This window comes from Dryas octopetala, chromosome 5, assembly GCF_963921425.1.
Source record: "Dryas octopetala chromosome 5, drDryOcto1.1, whole genome shotgun sequence".
Taxonomy (NCBI): domain Eukaryota; kingdom Viridiplantae; phylum Streptophyta; class Magnoliopsida; order Rosales; family Rosaceae; genus Dryas; species Dryas octopetala.
This window is the reverse complement of record NC_141370.1, coordinates 21,187,735-21,209,116: the sequence shown is the minus strand read 5'-3', so window position 1 is coordinate 21,209,116 and position 21,382 is coordinate 21,187,735. Positions and strand designations below refer to the sequence as shown.

Genomic DNA, 21,382 nt, shown 5'->3' with positions numbered 1-21,382 from the left:
ACTTTGGTTACCCAATATTATCTCAATCATGGTGGTTTTATATCTCCATCATGGTGATGTATGACACATGCTTCACGAGATATATATATGCTTTTTTTGGTAAAAGAGATATATATATATAGGCTCCTTCTGTTGAGGTATACCTCAACTTATTTATGTTGAGGTATACTCTGTTGGGGCGTACACGAGTCTTTTTGTGTCAATCCGAACCGTTCATTTTTTACATCTCCATAAATAGATCATCCTTGCAAAAAATTAGCCAAATCGGAAATCATTTGCCTATCTAACTTTGATCAAATAAATGGACGAACCAAATATTTTCGATGAAACCGTCTATTTGTTTTATCAAAGTTAGATAGGCAAATGATTTCCGATTGGGCTAATTTTTTGCAAGGATGATCTATCAATGAAGATTATCCTTGCGAACGGTTCGGATCGACACAAAACGACTCGTGTGGGCTCCAACAAGGTCATACCTCAACATAAATAAGTTGAGGTATACCTCAACAGAAGGAGTCCATATATCAGGCTCCTTCTGTTGAGGTATACCTCAACTTATTTATGTTGAGGTATACTCTGTTGGGGCGTACACGAGTCTTTTTGTGTCAATCCGAACCGTTCATTTTTTACATCTCCATAAATAGATCATCCTTGCAAAAAATTAGCCAAATCGGAAATCATTTGCCTATCTAACTTTGATCAAATAAATGGACGAACCAAATATTTTCGATGAAACCGTCTATTTGTTTTATCAAAGTTAGATAAGCAAATGATTTCCGATTAGGCTAATTTTTTGCAAGGATGATCTATCAATGAAGATTATCCTTGCGAACGGTTCGGATCGACACAAAACGACTCGTGTGGGCTCCAACAAGGTCATACCTCAACATAAATAAGTTGAGGTATACCTCAACAGAAGGAGTCCATATATATATATAAATATAAATATACACTGAAATGTGTTGTTTGTTAAATAGTCATTTTATTTTGTTAAATTATCGGATTAAACTTTAAACCAAACATTCAAATAAAACTCAACTTAATTAATAGTCTACCTTGACAACGTGGACAAAAATATATTATTTTCATGTATCTACTATCTATATAGAGTAATGAAAAGTGGGTCTTGATAAATTAGTTGATCCGTTTGGTACTTTGGTGGGTGAGATATAATGGAAAATATGGTTAACCAATTAATTCTCCTTCTTTATAATTCTCATATATAGGCCAGGAAAAAGACGTCATTAATAAAATAAAAAAATAAATTAATGATTTTAGGCACAGAGGAGAACCAACCAACCAAACCAGTGTATGTATCTGCTATGCTTAGCTAGATAGAGCATCGTGCATGTCATGTAAATGTAGTAATGCAAGGCAATGTCAGTAGGTCTTTTTAATGTTGTAGTTGGTTGGTGCAGTTGGGCACTTAATACCTCATTACACATCACATGGCATATTATTCACATATTTGCTTCTTCTTCTTCTTCTTCCACCATAACTATAAACCATCTCTCCTCGAAGCCCCTCCTCCTCCACACCCACCAATGTCTCTTAGGGAAGAAGGAGGAGCTGCTTCAGCAATTTCCAAGAGATCATCATCTTCTTCATCCTCACCATCAAAACCAAAACCAAAACCAAAACCAAAACAAATTATGGATCAAACCCATTACCACACAGACAACAACAACAACAACAACAACAACAACTACAACAAGAAGAAAAAGAAGAAGAAGAAGAAGGATATTTCTCAACAGACAAAATCGACCCAACCCAAACGGTACGGTTTGATGTCGTATTGGGAGTTGCCGGAGTACATGAAAGACAATGAGTTCATACTCAATTATTACAGAGCCAATTGGCCTCTCCACGAAGCTTTCTTCAGCGTCTTCCGCTGGCATAACGAAACTCTCAACGTTTGGACGTACGTCTTGTTTTGCTGTTTCATTTCTTTCATGTTTCTTTCATGAATTTAGGTTTTTCTTGTTTCTTTTCTTTGAATTTAATTATTCGAAATTTTATTTAAATTTTGGGTGTTTTGTTTGCAGGCATTTGATTGGGTTTGTTCTGTTTTTGGGTTTGACTATGGCCAATTTGTGGGAAGTGCCTCAGTTAGCCGATCTCCTTGGCTTTTTTACCAGGTTTGTTGATAATTTCTTTCTTTAATTAGTTACTTTTTCTAATTCTGTTTTCTTTTGAGAAATCTGAAAATTTCATTTGTATCTGATATACATATATCTTCCATAGTTATGTGAAAACAAATTAGAATCAGAATAGAAAACTGATGACTAATTAACAAAATATATTATAGTAATATACCTAGACTAATTATTAGTTAGTTTGAAACATTTAATTTCTAGATGAAAGCATGTGAAATCTTTCTTTTTCTGCTAATTAATTAGAGTTAATTTAGCTTCATAATCATTAATTGCAACCATGCATAAATAGAGATCTTTCTTTTCTTTGACACTATGAACATTCCATACATTTCAATTCCCAAAACTCTCAGGCATGCATATAGATATAGTACGTAATTCCAAGAAGAATCAATCAATTTATAACCTTGTCTCATTAATTTATATATGCATGTAATTTGATGCAGGTACACACCAATTAGTGCAGATACAAATATTTCCCGTAATATTTTTTCGGTTAGTTCATCTTCTGTATATGATCCTCCCTATGATATCAATTCTTCCACTGCTTCTGTTCTGATTGATATATTTCAAAAATTAACACAAGAAATTAATTATCAGGGGACAACAAAGCTTATTGATTTCGAGCAAATGACATCTCAGGAAATGGGTATTGCATCATCTGCTGAAATGAGTGTGACATGGTGGCCTTTCTATGTTTTCCTAAGTGGTTCTATGTTCTGCCTTCTCTCAAGCACCATTTGCCACCTTTTCTCATGCCACTCTCACCCTTTGAACCTCTTACTCTTGCGCATAGACTACTCCGGCATCACCATCATGATCATCACCTCCTTCTTCCCTCCAATTTTCTACATATTCCAATGTGACTCGCGCTGGCAATTCATCTACCTTGGTGGGATCACCATCATGGGCATTTTCACCATCATAACACTGCTTTCACCAAAGCTTTCAAGCTGCGAATTTCGTACATTTCGTGCCTCACTCTTTGCTTCTATGGGGTTGTTTGGGATTGTGCCTGCCATCCATGCCAGCATTGTGAATTGGGGCAACCCGAAGCGCGATATCACTCTGATTTATGAGGCTTTCATGGCCCTTTTCTACTTAACAGGGACTGGATTTTATGTGACTCGGATTCCAGAAAGATGGAAGCCCGGATGGTTTGATTTGGCTGGCCACAGCCATCAAATTTTTCATGTTTTGGTGGTGATGGGTGCATTGGCACATTATGGTGCCATACTTGTAATGCTAGAATGGCGAAACACCTTTGGGTGTGACAATAGTACTATGTAAAATATATACCAAGTAAGTAACTTCATTTTTGTGCTCAACTATTTATGCTTGATTTATATTGATATTGATGATGGGTATTTGGGTACGTAGGGGCATATAATTCATTTGTTGAGTATAAGGTGTTGTATATGAGAGCTTCCTCTAGCTCAAAAGATGGCCTCAAAAGAGAAGCAGATAGAGGCTGTCATTATGTTTTAGAAGAATTCCAGGGAGAAAAAAGTTCAGAATTAATTGTTTTCTATTACTTATTTATTGAGATTGTAGTGTGTATCATAATATTAGTTTGTATATTGATCATTTTGTAGTTTTATTTTTTTCTGAATAATTGAATTGTGAATGTATTTTGATGTATCAGAACGCAGCATGGAGACAAATTTAGGGTACTTTTTTGCACCTCAACATTTAGGATAGTTCAAGGGGTTGCAGGTTGCTCAAGCCCACATCTATTAAATTCAAGTTGAAGATGCTTTCAATTCAGTAACTAATTAATTATTCATAATTCGACTTCTCCTTCTGATTAAAAAAAAAAAAAAAAGCTTTCAATTCAAAGATATTAGGCAAGAATTACGTTCTGTTAGGAAACATGATTCTCGTACGTCCAAGAAAATAGGAAATGTGAGAATGGATAAAAGAGTTCAGTTACAACTTACAAGGCTGTTGGATGATGAGATGCCAATGCCATATACAGGGTGGGCTTTGGGGGACGGGATGGGCTTAGTGTGGGCTGACACTTGGGTTGGGCAGGGTTAGACTTTTTTTGGGCTTGGTTATAGTTCATGAGAGCCTTCTAATAGCTCCATCCTTAGATGAGAGTCAAAGTCTACTAGTCTAGTTGTGGGTGAGCTTAAATGCTTTAGCATGCATTGGACTTATAATAAGTGTTACAAGTGGGTAAACAATTAATATTGAAAATGCTGAACTCAACCTTAACTTGTACACAATACTATTTCCATTCCACGATATGAAATCTTATGTAGCTTAACCACACATGTATATATGAACAATACTGTCAATACGTAATTAAATGAAGTGTGAACAATACGTGTCATATAATAAGTCACACCCACCTCATAAATGAAGTGTGAACAATACGTAAGTTTACTCACAGTTTGACTAAACAAAAAAAGTCTACTCCTATTTCACCTGTATGACTAAGTAAGTACATAGGTTAATTATTTATAAGCCCAGTTCCCATCATGTATTGGGCAATTTCCAAGATATCCATCTGATTTTATATATGTTTCAGGCCATGGGTCTCTTGATCTGGTGTTGGACTTTTAACAGTACATTACTTTCAATCCACTCAAAAAGCAGCAGGCTCAAGAAGTTTGCGATCCAAGAAGTTCACTTCAACCTCATATATAGATATATGGGGATCATAAGAGAAGGTGCATGATAAACAAATGAGTTTGACCAACTCAATATATGTACCTTTGGGATTAGAGTTTGGTCGATTCCCTAGGGCCATGGTACAAACTTCACTATAGAATTGGATAAATAACTACCCTCCAAAGACTACCGTTTATTTGTATTTATAGAATAGCATGAAGAAAAAAAAAAAAAAAACAGAGGAAAAAGGTTTATTAATTTCATGCATTTAGTGCGCGCATGAATTGGCAATTTGGCATGTATTTGATAGTGTATATATGTTATTTTAGATTGGTTAAGGCTTAGGATAAGACAAAAAACAAGTTGTTCTATAGAATATGAGCTTTAAAATGTTGTGGAAACAAGTCACTTAAAATAAGAGAGGGACTTGACAAACTATTTTTGAGATTTTTTCTATTTTAACGGTTAGGGTTTTTCTCTCCAAAAAAGAGTACCTATTGGAATAACCCCGGACAAAAATATATATGCTGGCATATGATAATGATATGCATGGCAAAAGGTTAATAAATTATTCTGACAACTTGCAAGTTACTCATCTTCAAAAGTTTTAAGAATATCATCGATTTCTGCAGCTGCTAACAATCTTTCCAGGTCAGTAATATCACAATGTACGTGTTTGATGATATGACTCACCGAGAGCTGAGGCAAAGAGTTAGCTAGCCTTTATTATAAAGTCAAAGCACCCTAGCTATATGTATATATAAATGTAGCAAGTGCATGCAGCTTCTTAATTAGATAAACCCAGATGCTGATATTCCTCACCAAGTCACTGAGTCACCCTCATCACTTCTTATTAGGAATCAAAGCGACAGAGTAGAGTACGTACGTACTGTGTGTGATATAGAAGCTAGCAGTAAAGTTAGCCATGGCAGCCTTAAGCTTTCGACTTTTTCTGTTAGTTATTACGTTGTTTTTTCTTCTTTGCTTCCTCGTAACCTTTTCACCATTGTCCGAAAACAACCATCTCATTCCCTTTGTTTCCTCTTTCACTATTTCTACACCTTTTAATCTCAAAAAGACCAATAACTACACAGCCCCACCACACGTTTCTTTAGATGGGTCGACTCTCACAAGCTCTATGTATCAAGGAAGTACTATACAGAAAGCTAGTGGTACCAAAGTGAGCAAATCATGCAAATATATTTGATTAATTGTTTTGGTAAATTAATCAACTTTGGCTAATACTATCTATTAGTGTAAATTTTGTGACCAGGGTGTTAAGACTAGTTTGGAGAAAATTGAAGAAGATTTAGCAAAAGCACGAGCCGCAATTCTTCAAGCAATTCGGTCTAGTAACTATACATCAGACAAGGAAGAGACTTTTATCCCAAGAGGAAGCATTTACAATAACCCTTATGCTTTTCACCAGTTGAGCACGTTTAACTTTTAAGATGCTAATTATAATTAATTAAGTACTTTTAATTTTCTTCTTATGGATATAAATGTGTACATATTAATTGCTTAATCATAATTAACTATGATATGTATCATGTATGTGCAGGAGTCACATAGAGATGAGGAAGAGGTTCAAGGTGTGGAGCTACAAGGAAGGAGAGTATCCATTAGCGCATTTTGGTCCAATGAACAACATATACGGCATTGAAGGACAGTTCATAGATGAAATAGAGAGGGAGGAGAGCCCCTTCAGAGCTACACATCCTGATGAGGCACACACATATTTCCTGCCCTTCAGTGTAGCCAACATTGTTCACTATGTCTACTTGCCCATCACCAGAAAACAAGACTACTATCGCGATCGCCTGCAACGGATTGTCATCGACTATGTTGGTGTTGTGGCTGATAAGTATCCCTACTGGAACAGGAGCAATGGTGCTGACCATTTTATGGCTTCATGCCACGATTGGGTACGTATTATAAAAAACAATAATGCTAGTTGTCACACATTTTTTTTCCCACATTTGTATCCCACATGATGTGTCATTATTTTACTGGAAGGTTATTTCGTTTTTCTTTTTTAGGTTTTAATTTTTAATTTTTAGTGTCCAATGTATGAATGCCATGTAAAATGGTATGAAATTATGGTATAAAAATGTGGTAAGTGTAGCATTACTATAAAAAAATAGTACTAGAAGCACAAACTATTATCCTAAATATTTTTAAAATCTTAATTAATGCATCAGTATATCAGTTACAAATTTTGACGTGACTAAAAATACTAGAAGTTTCTTATTTTCAGGCACCGGAGGTTTCAGTAGGAGAGTCTGAGCTTTTCAAGAACTTTATTAGAGTCCTTTGTAATGCCAACACATCTGAAGGATTCCAGCCCAAACGAGACGTCCCACTGCCTGAAATTTACATACCCTCTGGAAAGCTTGGTCCACCCTATTTGGGTCAGGACCCAAACAACCGTCCAATTCTAGCCTTCTTTGCCGGTAGGGTCCATGGGTACATTCGACATGTGTTGCTCAATTATTGGAAGGACAAAGATGAAGAAATTCAAGTCCATGAAAAGCTTCCAATGGGTCAAAACTACACAAAATTAATGGGGCAGAGCAAGTTTTGCTTGTGTCCCAGTGGGTTTGAAGTGGCAAGCCCAAGAGTGGTGGAGGCATTTTATGCAGGGTGTGTGCCGGTGTTAATTACTGACAATTATACATTACCCTTCAGTGATGTCCTTAATTGGAGCCAATTTTCCATACATATTCCAGTTGCTAAGATACCAGAAATTAAGACCATCTTACAAGCAATTCCAAATGAGAAATACTTGAAAATGCAGAAGAGGGTGTCCAAAGTTCGTAGGCATTTTGCACTAAATAGACCATCTAAGCCATTTGATGTAATTCATATGGTACTTCATTCAGTGTGGTTGAGACGGCTTAATTTTAAAATCGAAAGTTGATATAAACATTAACTTGTGCATGTAACTTTTAGATTTGAATGATTTATCCTACGTGTTTGTTTTAATTTTTAAATTTGGATTCTCCTTTGTATTTGTTTTTACTTCTAGTCATGTATTACAAATCAAAGGATTACAATGCATTTAGGTAACTCAACATACATTCAAAAAGTGTTATTATGATTATTTCATTTTCTACTCACACACGCTTAAATTATAATACATGATTGTATAATTAAAACTCATATAAAAACAAGCATTGTCTTCTTAATCAAATATCTTAGTCTTCCTTTAGTGATCGACTTGCAACTCCATAATTAATGCCGTCTTATTTTCAATCTTGTTATTAATTGTCTCCTCTGCAACTCTATAATGGCTATTGTGTTGGGTCATATACATAATCACTCAAATTAAAATTGAAGCAATTACATGCATATTGAATTATTGATCATATATGGATTAATGCATGCCATAATATGATTTGTTTTAGATGAAAGAAGAGGCATATAATAATAAGAGATGATCCTTGCATGGTTCCGCCAGTGGATCGATGACTTGCAATTCAATCAAGGCCAGAGAATTGAAGCAGTCTCAAGAAAGTTGGTAATCCGAGACAGGAACGACATGATCGAGACATATTATTCATAATGCTCTTGGAATCATGCAAATAATCTATAAATAATGTGTTTGGGATTGGAGCTATTGGGTCAAATTCCTACGCCAAAATCTTGATCCACATCCATATATGCATGTATGTTAATTAGTTACTTTTCCAATTTTTCTTGAAGCTAGCCAAGGAGTTCGGATCTTCTGTCCTTAAATTGCGTCTCTCCCTCCCGAAATTGGCCTCATGACTCATCCCCTACGTTGTGATGCATTTATATATATATATAAGTCATTCTCGAGAGATGATGTCAACATTTTCAAAATTTGTGGATGCTAACACAATGCTGACATATGGTAGATAGTGTGTCGACACGAAATTTCAGAAATTGCTGCAGCACATCAGAATTTGTTGCAGCACATCATTTGTACCGACAGACTGTTTACCTCATGTCAGCACTGTGTCGGTATTCGCAAATTTAAAAAAATATGAACATTCTTTCTAGAAAAAATTATATATATATATTATGACTAATCATGATTAAGTTGATGTCTTTTAATTAGAAGGTACTGCTACAGTGCTACTACATGACTATGAGAGGATGATGTAGTCAAAGTACTAAAGTACCCCTAACTTTCAGCAAATTAACAATGATATCATGCACATATGTGCCATATTGAGAGGTTATTTTGCAAGGTTAATTGAAATGTTGAATTAATGGGGTTAATTAGGGTTTAGTCCAGTAAATTAATGATGTCGTACGTGGAAGATATTATTTTCTTTTCTCAACTGCATTTCCATTACTACATCATCTAATTAATCGAAATAAATCTCTTTCTAGTTTCTACAATTAATATAGTAGATACTAATTAATTTATACCGTCCAAGATACTAATTAATTAACCATAAATTTAGCCTAGCTAACTGGAGCTTCCAGTTAAAATGTAATTAATCATTTTATTAAGGAAAGACCAAAAAGTTGACCAAGCTAAATTAGTTAGGCAAGTCGATGCTTCACAATTCACATTCATACCGCCATATAATCTCTCTCTTTCTCTCTAGATCGAAGAGGAAAAAGAAGAGTACGTAAGACACAAGGAAACACTATATATATATATGTGTGTGTACAATATATTTAGCCATGGCAGCCTTCAGCTTCCCAGCTCTCTCATATTTACTTGTACCCACCTTTCTTCTTGTTCTTCTCACGTACTTATGTGTCCCAAACTTTTTCTGTATCACTGATCTCATTTTCTATTCCTCCACTAATATTTATATCCCTTTTAACCATTCAAATTCCAGTCCCAAATCTTCAAGAGTAGTCTTACCCACACCTGATCTGCTGGCCTTGACACAACAAATTCCTCCATATGACTCACCTTCCTTTGCAACCTACGATTTCAGCCAAAATATCAATGTTAGTCCCATCAAACATAGGTTTTATCACTAAAGAATTGTTTGTTCATGGTTTGTATTTTATTTACTATTTTTCTCTCTCAATTTTTTATTTTTTATTTTGTTACAGAAAATGAGTAGGTTGCATTTCAAAAGGAAAAAAAGTAGGTTGGAGAAGAAGAAGGAAGAAGATTTGGCTGAAGCACGAGCGGCTATCTACAAAGCAATTCACACTCGGAATTATACATCAAATAATAAGGACGAGACTTTCATCCCTAGAGGATGCATTTACAGAAATGCTTACGCTTTTCATCAGTTAAGTTTTAACCTTTCATTTATTTACTTTTCTTGACGCTTCTCATAATTTTTTTTAGAAAAAAACATAAATTTGAAAACAGTATGAAAGTATATTTCTTTGGGACTAACGAATATATTACGAAGACAAATTCAAGAGAAGTGCTCACCTAAAGGACAAAATTTGAGAGATAAATGAAGGATAATACAACAAATCTTTGAATTTAATACAAGGATTGAAAGAAATAACATTGAAGTAAATCGAACCCTTAGATGCATAGATGCATTGTCTTTCATTTATTCGTTAATTTAAATCCCTTATGTGAACCTTTTTGTATCAATCAATTTTTAAACGCTTTAAAATTTACATTGATATTATGGTTGGAAGGTCTAAAGCAAAGACATATGTAGGTAATTAATAGTGATAGCTATATATTCTATTTATGACAGTAACTGAGTAATAAATGTAGTACAAAGGATAATGTTGCTTATTCATGAAACCTTTTTTTCAGAACTTAATTATTCATGAAAGTTATCTTTTGCATAATTCAAATTCAATGTACTCGTGTGATCGTGTCTATTTATTTCTTCATTCTAGTTACCATAATTCATTTTCCAATGTACCCAAAATTCTTCAATTGCAGACAATTGTATTCAATCAAATTTGTAATTTTGTACCATATGTTGTATTAGGAGTCATATCGAGATGATGAAGAGGTTCAAGGTTTGGGCCTACAAGGAAGGAGAGCAACCCTTGGTTCACTCTGGGCCGGCCCATTTAATCTACTCCATCGAGGGCCATTTTATTGATGAGATGGAAAATGGGAAAAGCCCATTCACGGCCCGCCATCCAGATGAGGCCCATGTATTCTTCCTACCCATAAGTGTTGTCTATATTGTGGAGTACATCTACATGCCCGTTACCGACTATCGTCGTGATCGAATGGTGCGGGTCGTCAAAGACTATGTCAATCTTATAGCGAATAGGTACCCATATTGGAATAGAAGCAAAGGAGCTGACCATTTTATGCTCTCTTGTCATGATTGGGTACTTTTTTTTTTTGGAAAACTATTTGTACTATATTTATTAAATTCATCTTTTATAATAGAAAAAGTCCAAAACTAGCTATTGTTTATTTATATTACAAATTTTTAGTTATTTTTCTACACAATAAAATACGCGTTAAATATCCCTACAAATAGTATTCGAACTTTTTTTAAGCATTGATTGTTTAAAACTTGATGAGAGTTCAACATTACCCAGTAGTTACATTTAAAAGTTAATCTAAATTTGGACTGGTTCTCAAAGTTTTTCTTACCTAAAGATGAGATTTATATTGGATCCATTCATGTAAATAAATTACATTTCTATTAGAGGTGTAACTAGTAAATGCGCTACATATAGCAGTACTCTTCATGACATACTAACTTTATTCCATGTATGTTGTTAGGCACCGGCAGTTACCTTTGATGATCCTGAGCTCTTCACCAACTTCATTAGAGTACTATGCAATGCCAACACCTCTGAAGGGTTCAAGCCTACAAGGGACGTCTCAATGCCAGAATTCAACTTAGACCTTCACAAGCTAACCGGCCAGCTCTCACTTGGCCAACCCCCAAATAAGCGCCCAATACTTGGCTTCTTTGCTGGCGGTTCTCATGGAGACATAAGGTCAATGCTATTTGAACACTGGAAGGGAAAAGATGATGAAATCCAAGTCTTTGAGAAGCTTCCCAAGCAGCTAGGCTACAAGAAATTGATGGAGCAGAGCAAGTTTTGCTTGTGCCCAAGTGGGTGGGAAGTGGCAAGTCCAAGAGTGGTTGAAGCAATTCAATCTGGGTGTGTACCAGTGATCATTTCGGACCACTATGCATTGCCCTTTGATGATGTGTTTGATTGGACCAAGTTTTCAATACACATTCCCTCAAATAGAATAACAGATATCAAGAAGATCTTGAAAGGGGTTTCATATAGCAAGTACTTGAAAATGCAGAGGAGGGTGACCAAAGTGCAGAGGCATTTTGAGCTCAACCGGCCTGCTGAGCCTTTTGATGTGCTTCATATGGTGCTTCACTCATTGTGGCTTAGAAGGCTTAACATTAAGTTACCAATTTGATTGATTATGTTGATCGCTATTGTGATTATAGGTTTCTTGTGAAGGCATGAATTTGGCCAGTAGTCTGTTTTTCTATATATAAATAATTAATGAATTTGACAGGATTCAAAATGTATTACTTGATTTATATGTCTTCATTGTTTCTTGAAGAGAGATCCAACAACCCAGAAATCCTGCCATATTATAGAAAATAAATACATGCATGAATACTTGAAAGTCGTTGATTTATAGAAACTAGGAGAAAGTTGAAAATCAAAATTTGTGTTTTTTAAAGACATTTAACTCTTTTTAAGAGTTTAAAAAAATATAACCTACTATTCTTGAGCTCCCTTGAATAGTGTTCGAACCACTCGTAAATTTTGAACACTACTTGATAGGAGCTCTATTAATCAAGAGTTAAGTTTTTTTTTTATGACTCGAGTTATGTTTATAAAACTCTAAGAACTTGTTAGAGTTCAAATTTTTGTAAAACAATCTAACGGTAACAGAGCTAAAAAGGAAGTCCAGTGACCAGTGTGTAGGATCCGAGCCCATACCAACATCGGATCCGAGTCCGACTCGTTTGATGCCCTAAAGTCTAAGCCCCCTAGCAGTCCATACCGATTGACGCGCACGCGGCACAGTGTTTGTTGTAAACTTGTCGAAGGCAAGTAGGGGGAAGCAGCAACTAAAGCACTTGCTACGAAGACCACAACGCCAACCAACCAACCAACAACAAGAGACTCTCTGATATTCAAAAGCTGCTCCCTACTCCCTTCCACAGTGAGAAGCAATCTAATACCCGATGGCTGGGACGAGTGCACAGGAAGCTTCCGTGGACCTCCCCTTACCCGAACGCGCACCCATTCCCGCCGGCGATCACACTGTTTGGGCCGACGTGTCACCGCTTCTCGACGCCGCGTGCAGAGGTAGGTGTTTTCCCCTTGTTGCCCTAACCTCAATCTCAGCTTCTCTAGGCTACTCTGTTTGGTTTCCGAGAAAATGAAAGAAACCAAAAGTAAGGATTAAGGAAACGGAGATGAGAATCCCAAGCGTATTATGGTCTCGTGGAAAGTATACTTTTGGACTTTCAAATTCAAAATTAATAAAGAAATAGATAATGAACAAGACTCAAGTGACCAAGCAGTTTAACACACACACGTACATGTCCATATATTGTGTGTGTAGTTAACCAAAAGCAGTGGTTTAGTTTCCATTAACTTAATGCGATCCTAGGATTTTTTTCACTACATTGTTGAAAACATTGATGCTCTGTTTGGTTAAAACAAATGGTGAATTATTTTAGTGTTTGCATGGTTCTTTATTGCGGAGTTGTTTGGATGACTGAAGCTTGATATTGATTTTCTTTGGAAGTAACTGTGCAATGTGTAAATCTCCATTGCTCCATTTTCTGATTGCATTGGTAGAAAAAGAAAATTATGAAACATGTTTAGCAAATTATGCAATATACAAGTAAACTCTTCTTCTTTGTTTTTTTTTGTTTTGTTTTCTGGAGAATAAATCAACGTCACAAACACCCTATATAAAGTTGTTTGGGTTTAGAGCTTGATTTTCATTCTAGCCTATCATTGGTTACTCATTTTTCATTTGTTTTTCTCTTGATGACCTTTGGTCACAGATCTTCAGGATGGTGTGCTCATTCATGGAGATAATTTCAATCTTTTTGCCGCTATGTCTGCTTTAGAGGTAACACATTGTCTTCTCTTTCTTTGTTAATTTTTGGAGGTAACACATAGTCTATACTTAACACTTTGTATTTGTGTTCCTTATCAGATAATGGACCCAAAGATGGATTCCGGTATCATTTCTAAATATTACTCTGTTGATGAAGCAATTGAGAATGGTGCTGCTCCAGTTCCTATTAGCTTTGATAAAACGATTGATGTTCAATGCACTATTGATATCATGGACCATCTTCTAGCCTGTGAGGTATCTGCTGCATAACTTCCCTTGATTGCTCTTTAGGCCTGACATATATATTTAAAACAGTAAAAATTTCTTGTCGAAGCAATATATGTTATAAGTTGTTTGTGTCTATACTACATAATCTTTCCTATTCTTTATGATTTTATCTCTAAATCTTTATATGGCAGGCAACTTGGCACAAGGGTCATTCATTGGCACAAACTGTCTTCTCTTGCATCTATCTTCTCAGACCTGATAGGACATCTTCACATGCACTACTGCATTCTTATTGCAGAGTCATACGAGCAACCTGCAAGACCGTCATTTCAGTTGTCTCAGATGCGCGCACTAATGAAGTAAATTATTCCAACAGCTCTTTTGGCCTCTGTTGTTTCAGTCTTTTGATTAATTTTTACTGCTACCGGGATTGTATCAAGAGCAGATAAGAAAATAAATGAATGAGTTGTACAGTACTTGTAAATGATTGTTATCCTCAGAGTACCTTATAGTTTCATATCCTGATCACAATACAGTTCATTTTTTATCCACATGCAAAATTATCTCAATTGCATGTATACAAAATTTAGTCCTAGTTTCTAATTGTGTCTAGCAATGAACAAACACTTCTATATTCAGTTTTGATCAAACTTGTCTTACTGGCAGGAAGAAGACATTTTTACAATGACATATGGTCTTCCTTTGAATGGGGATGGAGATGAAAAGTGCTTATCAATGCTAAATGCTGTTGAAGAAACAATTTCCCGCCAATTACGTGCTTGTAAAGCTCCATCATCAAAAAGAAGAGTGTTAGAAGGTAGATATTTGTTCACTTTCGCATTAATATTAGTTTTGTCATTGTTAAACGTAGCAGTGAAACATATACGTCAAGAACACAGAGATAGTTTATATTGACTGCTTATTGGAGGCTAGACAGGATTTACTGTTCTTTAGAAGAGGCTAGCATGATTTTTCTTTTTCATTGTTCTTCCTTCCCTTACTTTCCTTTAAGTTTTTTGCAAGTGAATTTTGAAGGTGTATATTTGTTTGATGACCAAGACCATATAGAGATAACCCACTCTCAATTGCCTTGTAAATGAGCTTCTTGGTCATTCAATGTGTACATCTCCTTACCTTCATCGACTGCCTACTGCCATTTTAATTCTTGGTTAGGTCAATTTTAGTTTAAATAAATAATTGCCAATGTTTGTTTCATACCTTATGCTTTTAGAGACACGTTCTAGCTTTAATTTGTGTATCTACATAGTCTTTGCCACCTTTTCAGACTGCATGTAAGTTTAGACATTTCATAATATTATGCTTGGTTCATATACTAGCTCTTTTGATGCAGACATGGTGCCATTACAAAATAATCTTGAACTGGAGGAAGGCTACTGCAAAGCTTTGTTATGCCGCTTACGCTTTCGTAAGGTCTTACCCTGTGTTTGTTTTCTTATATGAATCTGCATTGTGTGAGAACATATCCATGTATTTAAATATATATATTTCCCATCTTCTAGAAGTTAAATTAAGAGGACCTCTTTTGTTGTTCGTCTTTCAGCATTTTTACCATGTTCTTACATCCATGAGGCGGCCTCAAGGGAGAGGTTTGGAGTTGGCAAGAAAGCATATAGCCTCCTGCATATCAGAACTAGACTGCATTCTTAACTCATCAGAGTTCCTTAGATTTAGTACTCTTAGAACTCATGAAGGCAGTATAGAAGATAAAACTACCGCTTCTGGTTGTGAACCGATTGGGTTTGATACCAGTTTAAACGGTAGATTATCTGCCCCAACACCACCACGAGCAATAAAACTTCTTAGTTGGAAAAAGGTGAGCATTGTATTATTACTACTGATAGTTCTAGTAATTTACTTCCATTATTATCACAAATTTTTTTGTTTTGTTACGCCAGGCTGTTGAATACTTTATGAAACTTCTTCATGATCTAGATGTTATATGTTCCTACCCATTGGACCCATCTTTAGAAAGTGTATTGCACTTTGTGGTTGAGTTTCAAAAATCTCAGCCTGATTTGGTAGCAAGAGCTCATCTTCAGGTTGGTTTTCACTTTTTCATTTGTTTCTCATTTATTGTTCTTCTGGTGCCTGGTATGATGACTTTGTGGTCTTTTATACTTTGTCATATAGTCATTGCAGCTGTTAGCTGCCTCTGCCGAATTATCAGGATAGTTTGGTCTACGAATCCTCTTAAGCAATAGGGCTATTTATATTTGTAACGTGGGTTAGGGGTTCTTAGTGGTTTCTTCAGCCATTTTAAACAAATTTCTTTAGATGTGTCATGCGTACTGGGAAAAGTGAGGAGAGGACCCCCTCCCCTTCTCTTTTTCTTCAAGATTATTATGAATTGTGACCCCCTCACCAGGTGGCATCAATTTTCCTTTAGTTCCCTTGTTGAAATTTCTTTATTGTGGAGTTGGTGGGCATTTGGATGGGTTTCATTTACTTAACAGGGATACCCTAGAAACAATACAAGTGTTCATTGTTTTCCGCTTGGTTTCTGGTCATGTTTTGGTTAACTCATCTAAACCTTGTCCTTTGGTGAATTAACTAGTATAAACAGATGTAGTGAGCTGCTGGCACTTCTAATTCTAATATGGTGAGAAATATTCATAAAAACGAATTGCTTAAGCAAAGAATAAAAAAGGAAGTAAAACCAATACTAAAAGTTCTATGTAACATGCGTAAAGGCCCAATCAGACCATTTCCAACAAGTTTAAAATTACCTAAAATTACCCTTGACTTAGAAAACTTAAAGGAGGGGGGAGCAATAGGTCACTTCGTGAAGAAATATTAAGAGTCTTTTGGCGAATTAACTAGTATGAACAGATGTAGTGAGCTGCTGGCACTTCTAATTCTAATAAGGTGAGAAATATTCACAAAAACGAATTGCTTAAAAAAAAAGAGTAAAACCAATTCTAGAACTTCTATGTACTGCGTAAAGGCCCAATTAGACCATGTCCAGCAAGTTTAAAATTATCTAAAAACACCCTTGATTTGGGAAAACTTAAAGGAGGGGGGAGCAGGAGCTTACTTAATCCCACAATTGGTCCATTTTCTAGTATATGCCCACAGTCACACTATGCGTAGTGGGAAGTAAGTAGTTCTTGGTTTTTTCAGTTCATTTTGTTCCGAACTTTATACTAGATACTTATTGCTACAATTCTGTCACCATATTTCTGAATTGTCAACCCTGAAAACTTTTGTACAGCGTCTTCTAGTTGAAGATGGGAAACTCTATGGCCGAGATCCTGCCTTTGCTGTCATTACTAGAGCTGCAGCATTACCTGATACTACAAGGAACCATGATATTCAGAAAAATGAATCTATTGTTCAACTGGGACAGGTGAGGCCAATATTTGCTGTTGGAGTGATTATTATTTTTCATTCCATTTTTGTATGTATTTTTGGGGTGATAGTTTAAATCTGTTTCATGTTATGTTATGGAACTATTCAATTTTTGTTTGAGATGGGAGATCCACATAAATGATCAGTGGGAGCTCTAGTAATTAGTATGACATTTTTTCTTTTCCTTTTAAATTTTAGGGAATCTGGATTAATGTGTGCCCCAAAAGATCGGAAATTAAATGCAACTATTTCTCCTTGTTTTAACCATGCATGCACCAGGGGGAGACTGGCTTTAGTTTTAACTTGCTTCCACATTCTTGCACTGGGTGCTTCATCTAATATGTGAAATATCATTGTGTAATGCAGTTAGTAATCAATTTGCTAAAAATTTTATGTACAAATGGTGCATGGCAAAGGCGTAAGCTTGGAAAGATTTTACAAGATTGGCGTGTTGTTTACGTACAGGTATGTCACATTATCTTCAAAGCAAGACATTTTATTAATTTTTCTTCTTTTTTCAATCTCATTCAGTTGCTCAAGGCCGTACAGGTATTTTGTTTATGAAGTGAACATCCTATCAAGTGCATATATCTTGCTCTATATTTATCTATTGTTTTCTGAGATTACTATATGTTAGATGGTTTAGGGCTGAGTGATCCAAAATCTTTACTTTTATTTTTATGCAGATATGTAATTAAGTTATTCTCATAACAAGATCTTCCAAATTACCCCTCAGACCCCCTGTATTGTTTCTACTATTAATAATTTAAGATTTTTTATATAGTAACTACTTTAAAAGAAAGTCTCTCATAAGCATGGGAAAGTAAGCATAACATAAGCACTGATATTATGTAGGGTCTGTTACCTTTGCTGCCTTGACATCTTACATATGGATGATGTTAACTTTGACTTGAGTGGTTGTTACTATGTCTCCAATAATGGGATTGTCAATGGTAATGATTAATGTGTTTACGTCTTTTGTATATTGATTTATAGCTAGAGATGGCCTTTAGAAAGGAGTTTGGAGAAAACACAAACATTTCAAACGATGAGGTATGTTGCTCTCTGAGAGGAGTACTTTAATATTATGCCCATCTAAGCACTTGGTATGCTAATCATGGAGGCACTCAATTTCTATATCTTCTTATGATTAAAATTTCCTTCTTTTCTTTTGCTAAATATAATGAAACCTTAATGGAAACAAAGTAAATGTTTGTTTATCAAAATTTGTCTGGATTTTCACAGAATGTCTTCATGAATCTATTCCAACACATCCTTGTTTGGTTGGAGGAGCAAACATACTGGATAGCTTCTCGATTTCTCATTTTAGGTTTTGAATTGGAGCTCTATTCTCACAGTGAATATTGCATGGTATATTGGTATATCTATGTTGTCCTGATCAAGCTTGCGGAGAAAACAAATCTTAAGATGGCGGTGAGCAATGGCAGTGGTAAATATGCTAACATTCTGTAACTTATTTCAATTGTGAGGCTGGTTGTAAGGAAGTTTTCAGATTAGTCAATCTTCATTATACATATATGCATGGACACTAGTCAATTTGGTCAAAGCTTAGTGGTTGTGAGTTGTCACCCAGCATTTCCTGTATCCTTGGAAAATGAGGAAACTGTTTAAAAATGAATAGTTCTAAGCATTTCATCTTCTGTGCTCTATACGTAGGCTAGGATTCAAGACATTGTTTAGTCTGTTAATTTGGTGATTAAGATGTTCTGAACAAGATGAATTTGGGTAAAGGGACCAAACATCGTGGCAGTTTCTGAATGTATTATTGCTTTTTTCATGCAAACAGTTTTATAGGAATAATCTGTCTGAATTTTCATCGTGGCAGCTTATGGCACCATTTGATGCATTCTGTACTTCTGTTAATCAGGTAAACGGAGGGGAAAGAAGAAAAAGGATTCTGTTAAAGATGTGGCAAGGGATTATCGGATTCCACCGGCTGTCTTGTTTCTTCAATGCCAAATTTGTCTGGCTGAAGGGCTTACAATGGTAATTGTGCTTTAGTTTCTAAAATATGAGGTGAAGAATGACCACTTTGAGGAGGTACCATTTCAGATGATTGGGGAGAATAGGTCCTTTTGTCATTTTGTGCCTCTGCTGGTGCTAGGAATTTTTTTTTTGGACCTTATCTGTATCCAAGTTGTGCTGTTTTAAATCGTCTACCAGACCATTTTTATATTGTGAATGTCAAGCCCAGATCCTGTCCATTATAAGCATAAATGTTTTGCTTCAACATTTTCACCTCAATTCCACAGTTAATGAATTCAATCTTTCCAGATGCTTGCTGCTTTGAGGAATGAACATATGATGGTACAAAGTCCAAGCCCTTTTAATACTGAGCATGAGGTATAGCTTTTATTTTATATTTATATATCTTACCATTAGAGTTGAAGGATGGTAAATTTCAGTTTTGTTCTCACATCTGAATATGGCATGCAAAAAGAGTACATCTCAGTGTTCTAAATGCATTTTGGGAGCTATTTTAGATGTCACCGTTTCTTTCTTTTATAAATTTAATAATTTACACGACTTCTTGACCAATTATATTTCGGATGACATTATGTCATTTGTGTTCTAAAGAGGTTTAACCTTTTTCTGCAGAGATTTATTCAGCACTTTGAGCTCCTACAAAAAGCTTGCATTCCTGATCTTGTCTCATACCCCTTGTTTAAGGAATCCACAACCCATGCTCGATTATCCGTGAGTGAATATTCTGTGAACAATGTATATAACGTTTCCATGATACGGTGGTAGGCTTAACTGTTGTGTCTTCCTCTTGCAGAACCTAGTGTTGTATGATTATTTTAAGGATGCCCAGAGGATTGCAAAAGAGATCAAAAGTAGTTTTTCGAATGACCCAGAAAAATTGGCTGAACTACGAAGGCTAGAGCAAGTAGCCGAGCACAATAGCATTGCCTTAAACGTGGTTAGCCGAGCAGGAGCCCTTGACCCCTCACTGAAGGTTTCTTTCGAGTTCAACCATCATCCTTGCTTCGCAACAGCTGTTGTTAAGAGATCTTGAAGGTGTGTTTTAATGATCTCTACCAATTTTGAAACACTCTACTAGTCACTCCGCAGAATTCGGAGGCAGAGAGTCTTGTAGAATAGCACTTGTAACGTCATCAATTGTCAAAGCGATTTTTTCAACTATTCATTTCATTAATTGTAATTCCAATGAGTAAAGAATAAAACTTTATGTAAGGTTTGGTTGCTTCCCTCGCTTTCTTGTTATCCGGGTGAAGAGAAAGGTTGCTTTCCACTTTTGTTATTCATGGCATGGGAGCCAAGTGGCAAACAAGTGAATGTGATCCTTTTCCAGTATTCCTACCCTCACCCTCATCCCCCATCCTCATCTTCATCTTGTGAGAGGGCCGCCTCTGGTCTTGGGGAGTGCTTAGGGATGGCAAATTTACCCGCTGGGTCGGGTACCTGTGATCTCATATCCGGTGCGTCGGAGGAGAGGCTTTTCATTGAAAGAAGTTGTGAAGGAAATAATGGAAAAGGAAATCTTCTCCTTTATTTTCTTCTCATCTCAATGTAAATTCCAATTACAAATTAACAATGTCGGTCCGGTCGGCACCAAAAAGAAGGAAAGGACAGTGCAAAGCTTAACTTTGATTCTGATTGATGATGGATCCATCTGGCGTATGATAAAGAAAGTCCACCAAAACTTGTTCAAAAGCGGTCCAACAAACACCTTAACAGCTTCCTCCATTATGCCAATCTCATTCTATTTTACTAATTTTAGTAGTTCAACTCTGGAATGTCTTGTTATATAGTCAAAGTATTTGAACTCCTGGTTTGCATTTTTCTTTTCTTTTCTTTTCTTTTCTTTTCTTCCTTTTTCTATATAGGTAAGTTTTTTTTTTTTGGGCAAGAATATAGGTAAGGTTATATATTTGGTTTTAGACCCCTTTGAATTGGAAATCAACCGTTTAAAGAGCAAACGACAAAGTTTGCAGTGGATGGTACATGTAGTGCATGTGATAGAACA

General features: G+C 35.8%; 4 protein-coding genes across 10 annotated transcripts; all 4 read left to right on the top strand.

The window, feature by feature from the left end:
* The first annotated feature begins 1,387 nt into the window (after window positions 1-1,387).
* LOC147285674 (heptahelical transmembrane protein 1-like) lies at window positions 1,388-3,892 on the top strand. Of its 3 annotated transcripts, none has more exons than XM_086244574.1 (5): window positions 1,388-1,921; window positions 2,046-2,138; window positions 2,600-2,648; window positions 2,754-3,455; window positions 3,799-3,892. In XM_086244574.1, the coding sequence occupies exons 1-4, from the start codon at window positions 1,449-1,451 to the stop codon at window positions 3,441-3,443; spliced, it is 1,305 nt and encodes a 434-aa protein (XP_086100700.1). In that variant the 5' UTR covers window positions 1,388-1,448; the 3' UTR covers window positions 3,444-3,455; window positions 3,799-3,892. The 3 variants fall into 3 exon arrangements, with proteins under 3 accessions (XP_086100700.1, XP_086100699.1, XP_086100698.1); XM_086244573.1 differs by lacking the exon at window positions 3,799-3,892 and adding an exon at window positions 3,534-3,731; XM_086244572.1 differs by lacking the exon at window positions 3,799-3,892 and having other exon boundaries at window positions 2,754-3,731.
* Window positions 3,893-4,761: 869 nt separating this feature from the next.
* On the top strand, window positions 4,762-7,692 carry LOC147285673 (putative glycosyltransferase At3g42180). 3 transcript variants are annotated; one of them, XM_086243111.1, is made up of 4 exons: window positions 5,698-5,952; window positions 6,055-6,200; window positions 6,334-6,697; window positions 7,030-7,692. In XM_086243111.1, the coding sequence occupies exons 1-4, from the start codon at window positions 5,698-5,700 to the stop codon at window positions 7,690-7,692; spliced, it is 1,428 nt and encodes a 475-aa protein (XP_086099237.1). The 3 variants fall into 3 exon arrangements, with proteins under 3 accessions (XP_086099240.1, XP_086099237.1, XP_086099239.1); XM_086243114.1 differs by lacking the exons at window positions 5,698-5,952; window positions 6,055-6,200 and adding an exon at window positions 4,762-4,769; XM_086243113.1 differs by lacking the exon at window positions 5,698-5,952 and having other exon boundaries at window positions 6,061-6,166; window positions 6,333-6,697.
* A 2,132-nt stretch (window positions 7,693-9,824) lies between these two features.
* LOC147285672 (putative glycosyltransferase At5g11130) lies at window positions 9,825-12,099 on the top strand. Of its 2 annotated transcripts, none has more exons than XM_086243115.1 (3): window positions 9,825-10,003; window positions 10,676-11,030; window positions 11,434-12,099. In XM_086243115.1, the coding sequence occupies exons 2-3, from the start codon at window positions 10,689-10,691 to the stop codon at window positions 12,097-12,099; spliced, it is 1,008 nt and encodes a 335-aa protein (XP_086099241.1). In that variant the 5' UTR covers window positions 9,825-10,003; window positions 10,676-10,688. The 2 variants fall into 2 exon arrangements, with proteins under 2 accessions (XP_086099241.1, XP_086099242.1); XM_086243116.1 differs by having other exon boundaries at window positions 9,888-9,969; window positions 10,675-11,030.
* A 630-nt stretch (window positions 12,100-12,729) lies between these two features.
* Window positions 12,730-20,862, top strand: MAK10 (MAK10 homolog). Of its 2 annotated transcripts, none has more exons than XM_086243669.1 (16): window positions 12,730-13,007; window positions 13,718-13,785; window positions 13,873-14,028; window positions 14,193-14,360; window positions 14,668-14,850; window positions 15,353-15,427; window positions 15,563-15,835; window positions 15,918-16,061; window positions 17,234-17,368; window positions 17,737-17,835; window positions 18,367-18,423; window positions 18,616-18,820; window positions 19,259-19,377; window positions 19,666-19,734; window positions 19,990-20,088; window positions 20,171-20,862. In XM_086243669.1, exons 1-16 carry the CDS (start codon window positions 12,884-12,886, stop codon window positions 20,408-20,410), a joined length of 2,214 nt encoding a protein of 737 aa, XP_086099795.1. In that variant the 5' UTR covers window positions 12,730-12,883; the 3' UTR covers window positions 20,411-20,862. The 2 variants fall into 2 exon arrangements, with proteins under 2 accessions (XP_086099795.1, XP_086099794.1); XM_086243668.1 differs by having other exon boundaries at window positions 14,668-14,818; window positions 15,353-15,432; window positions 20,171-20,858.
* Window positions 20,863-21,382: the final 520 nt, after the last annotated feature.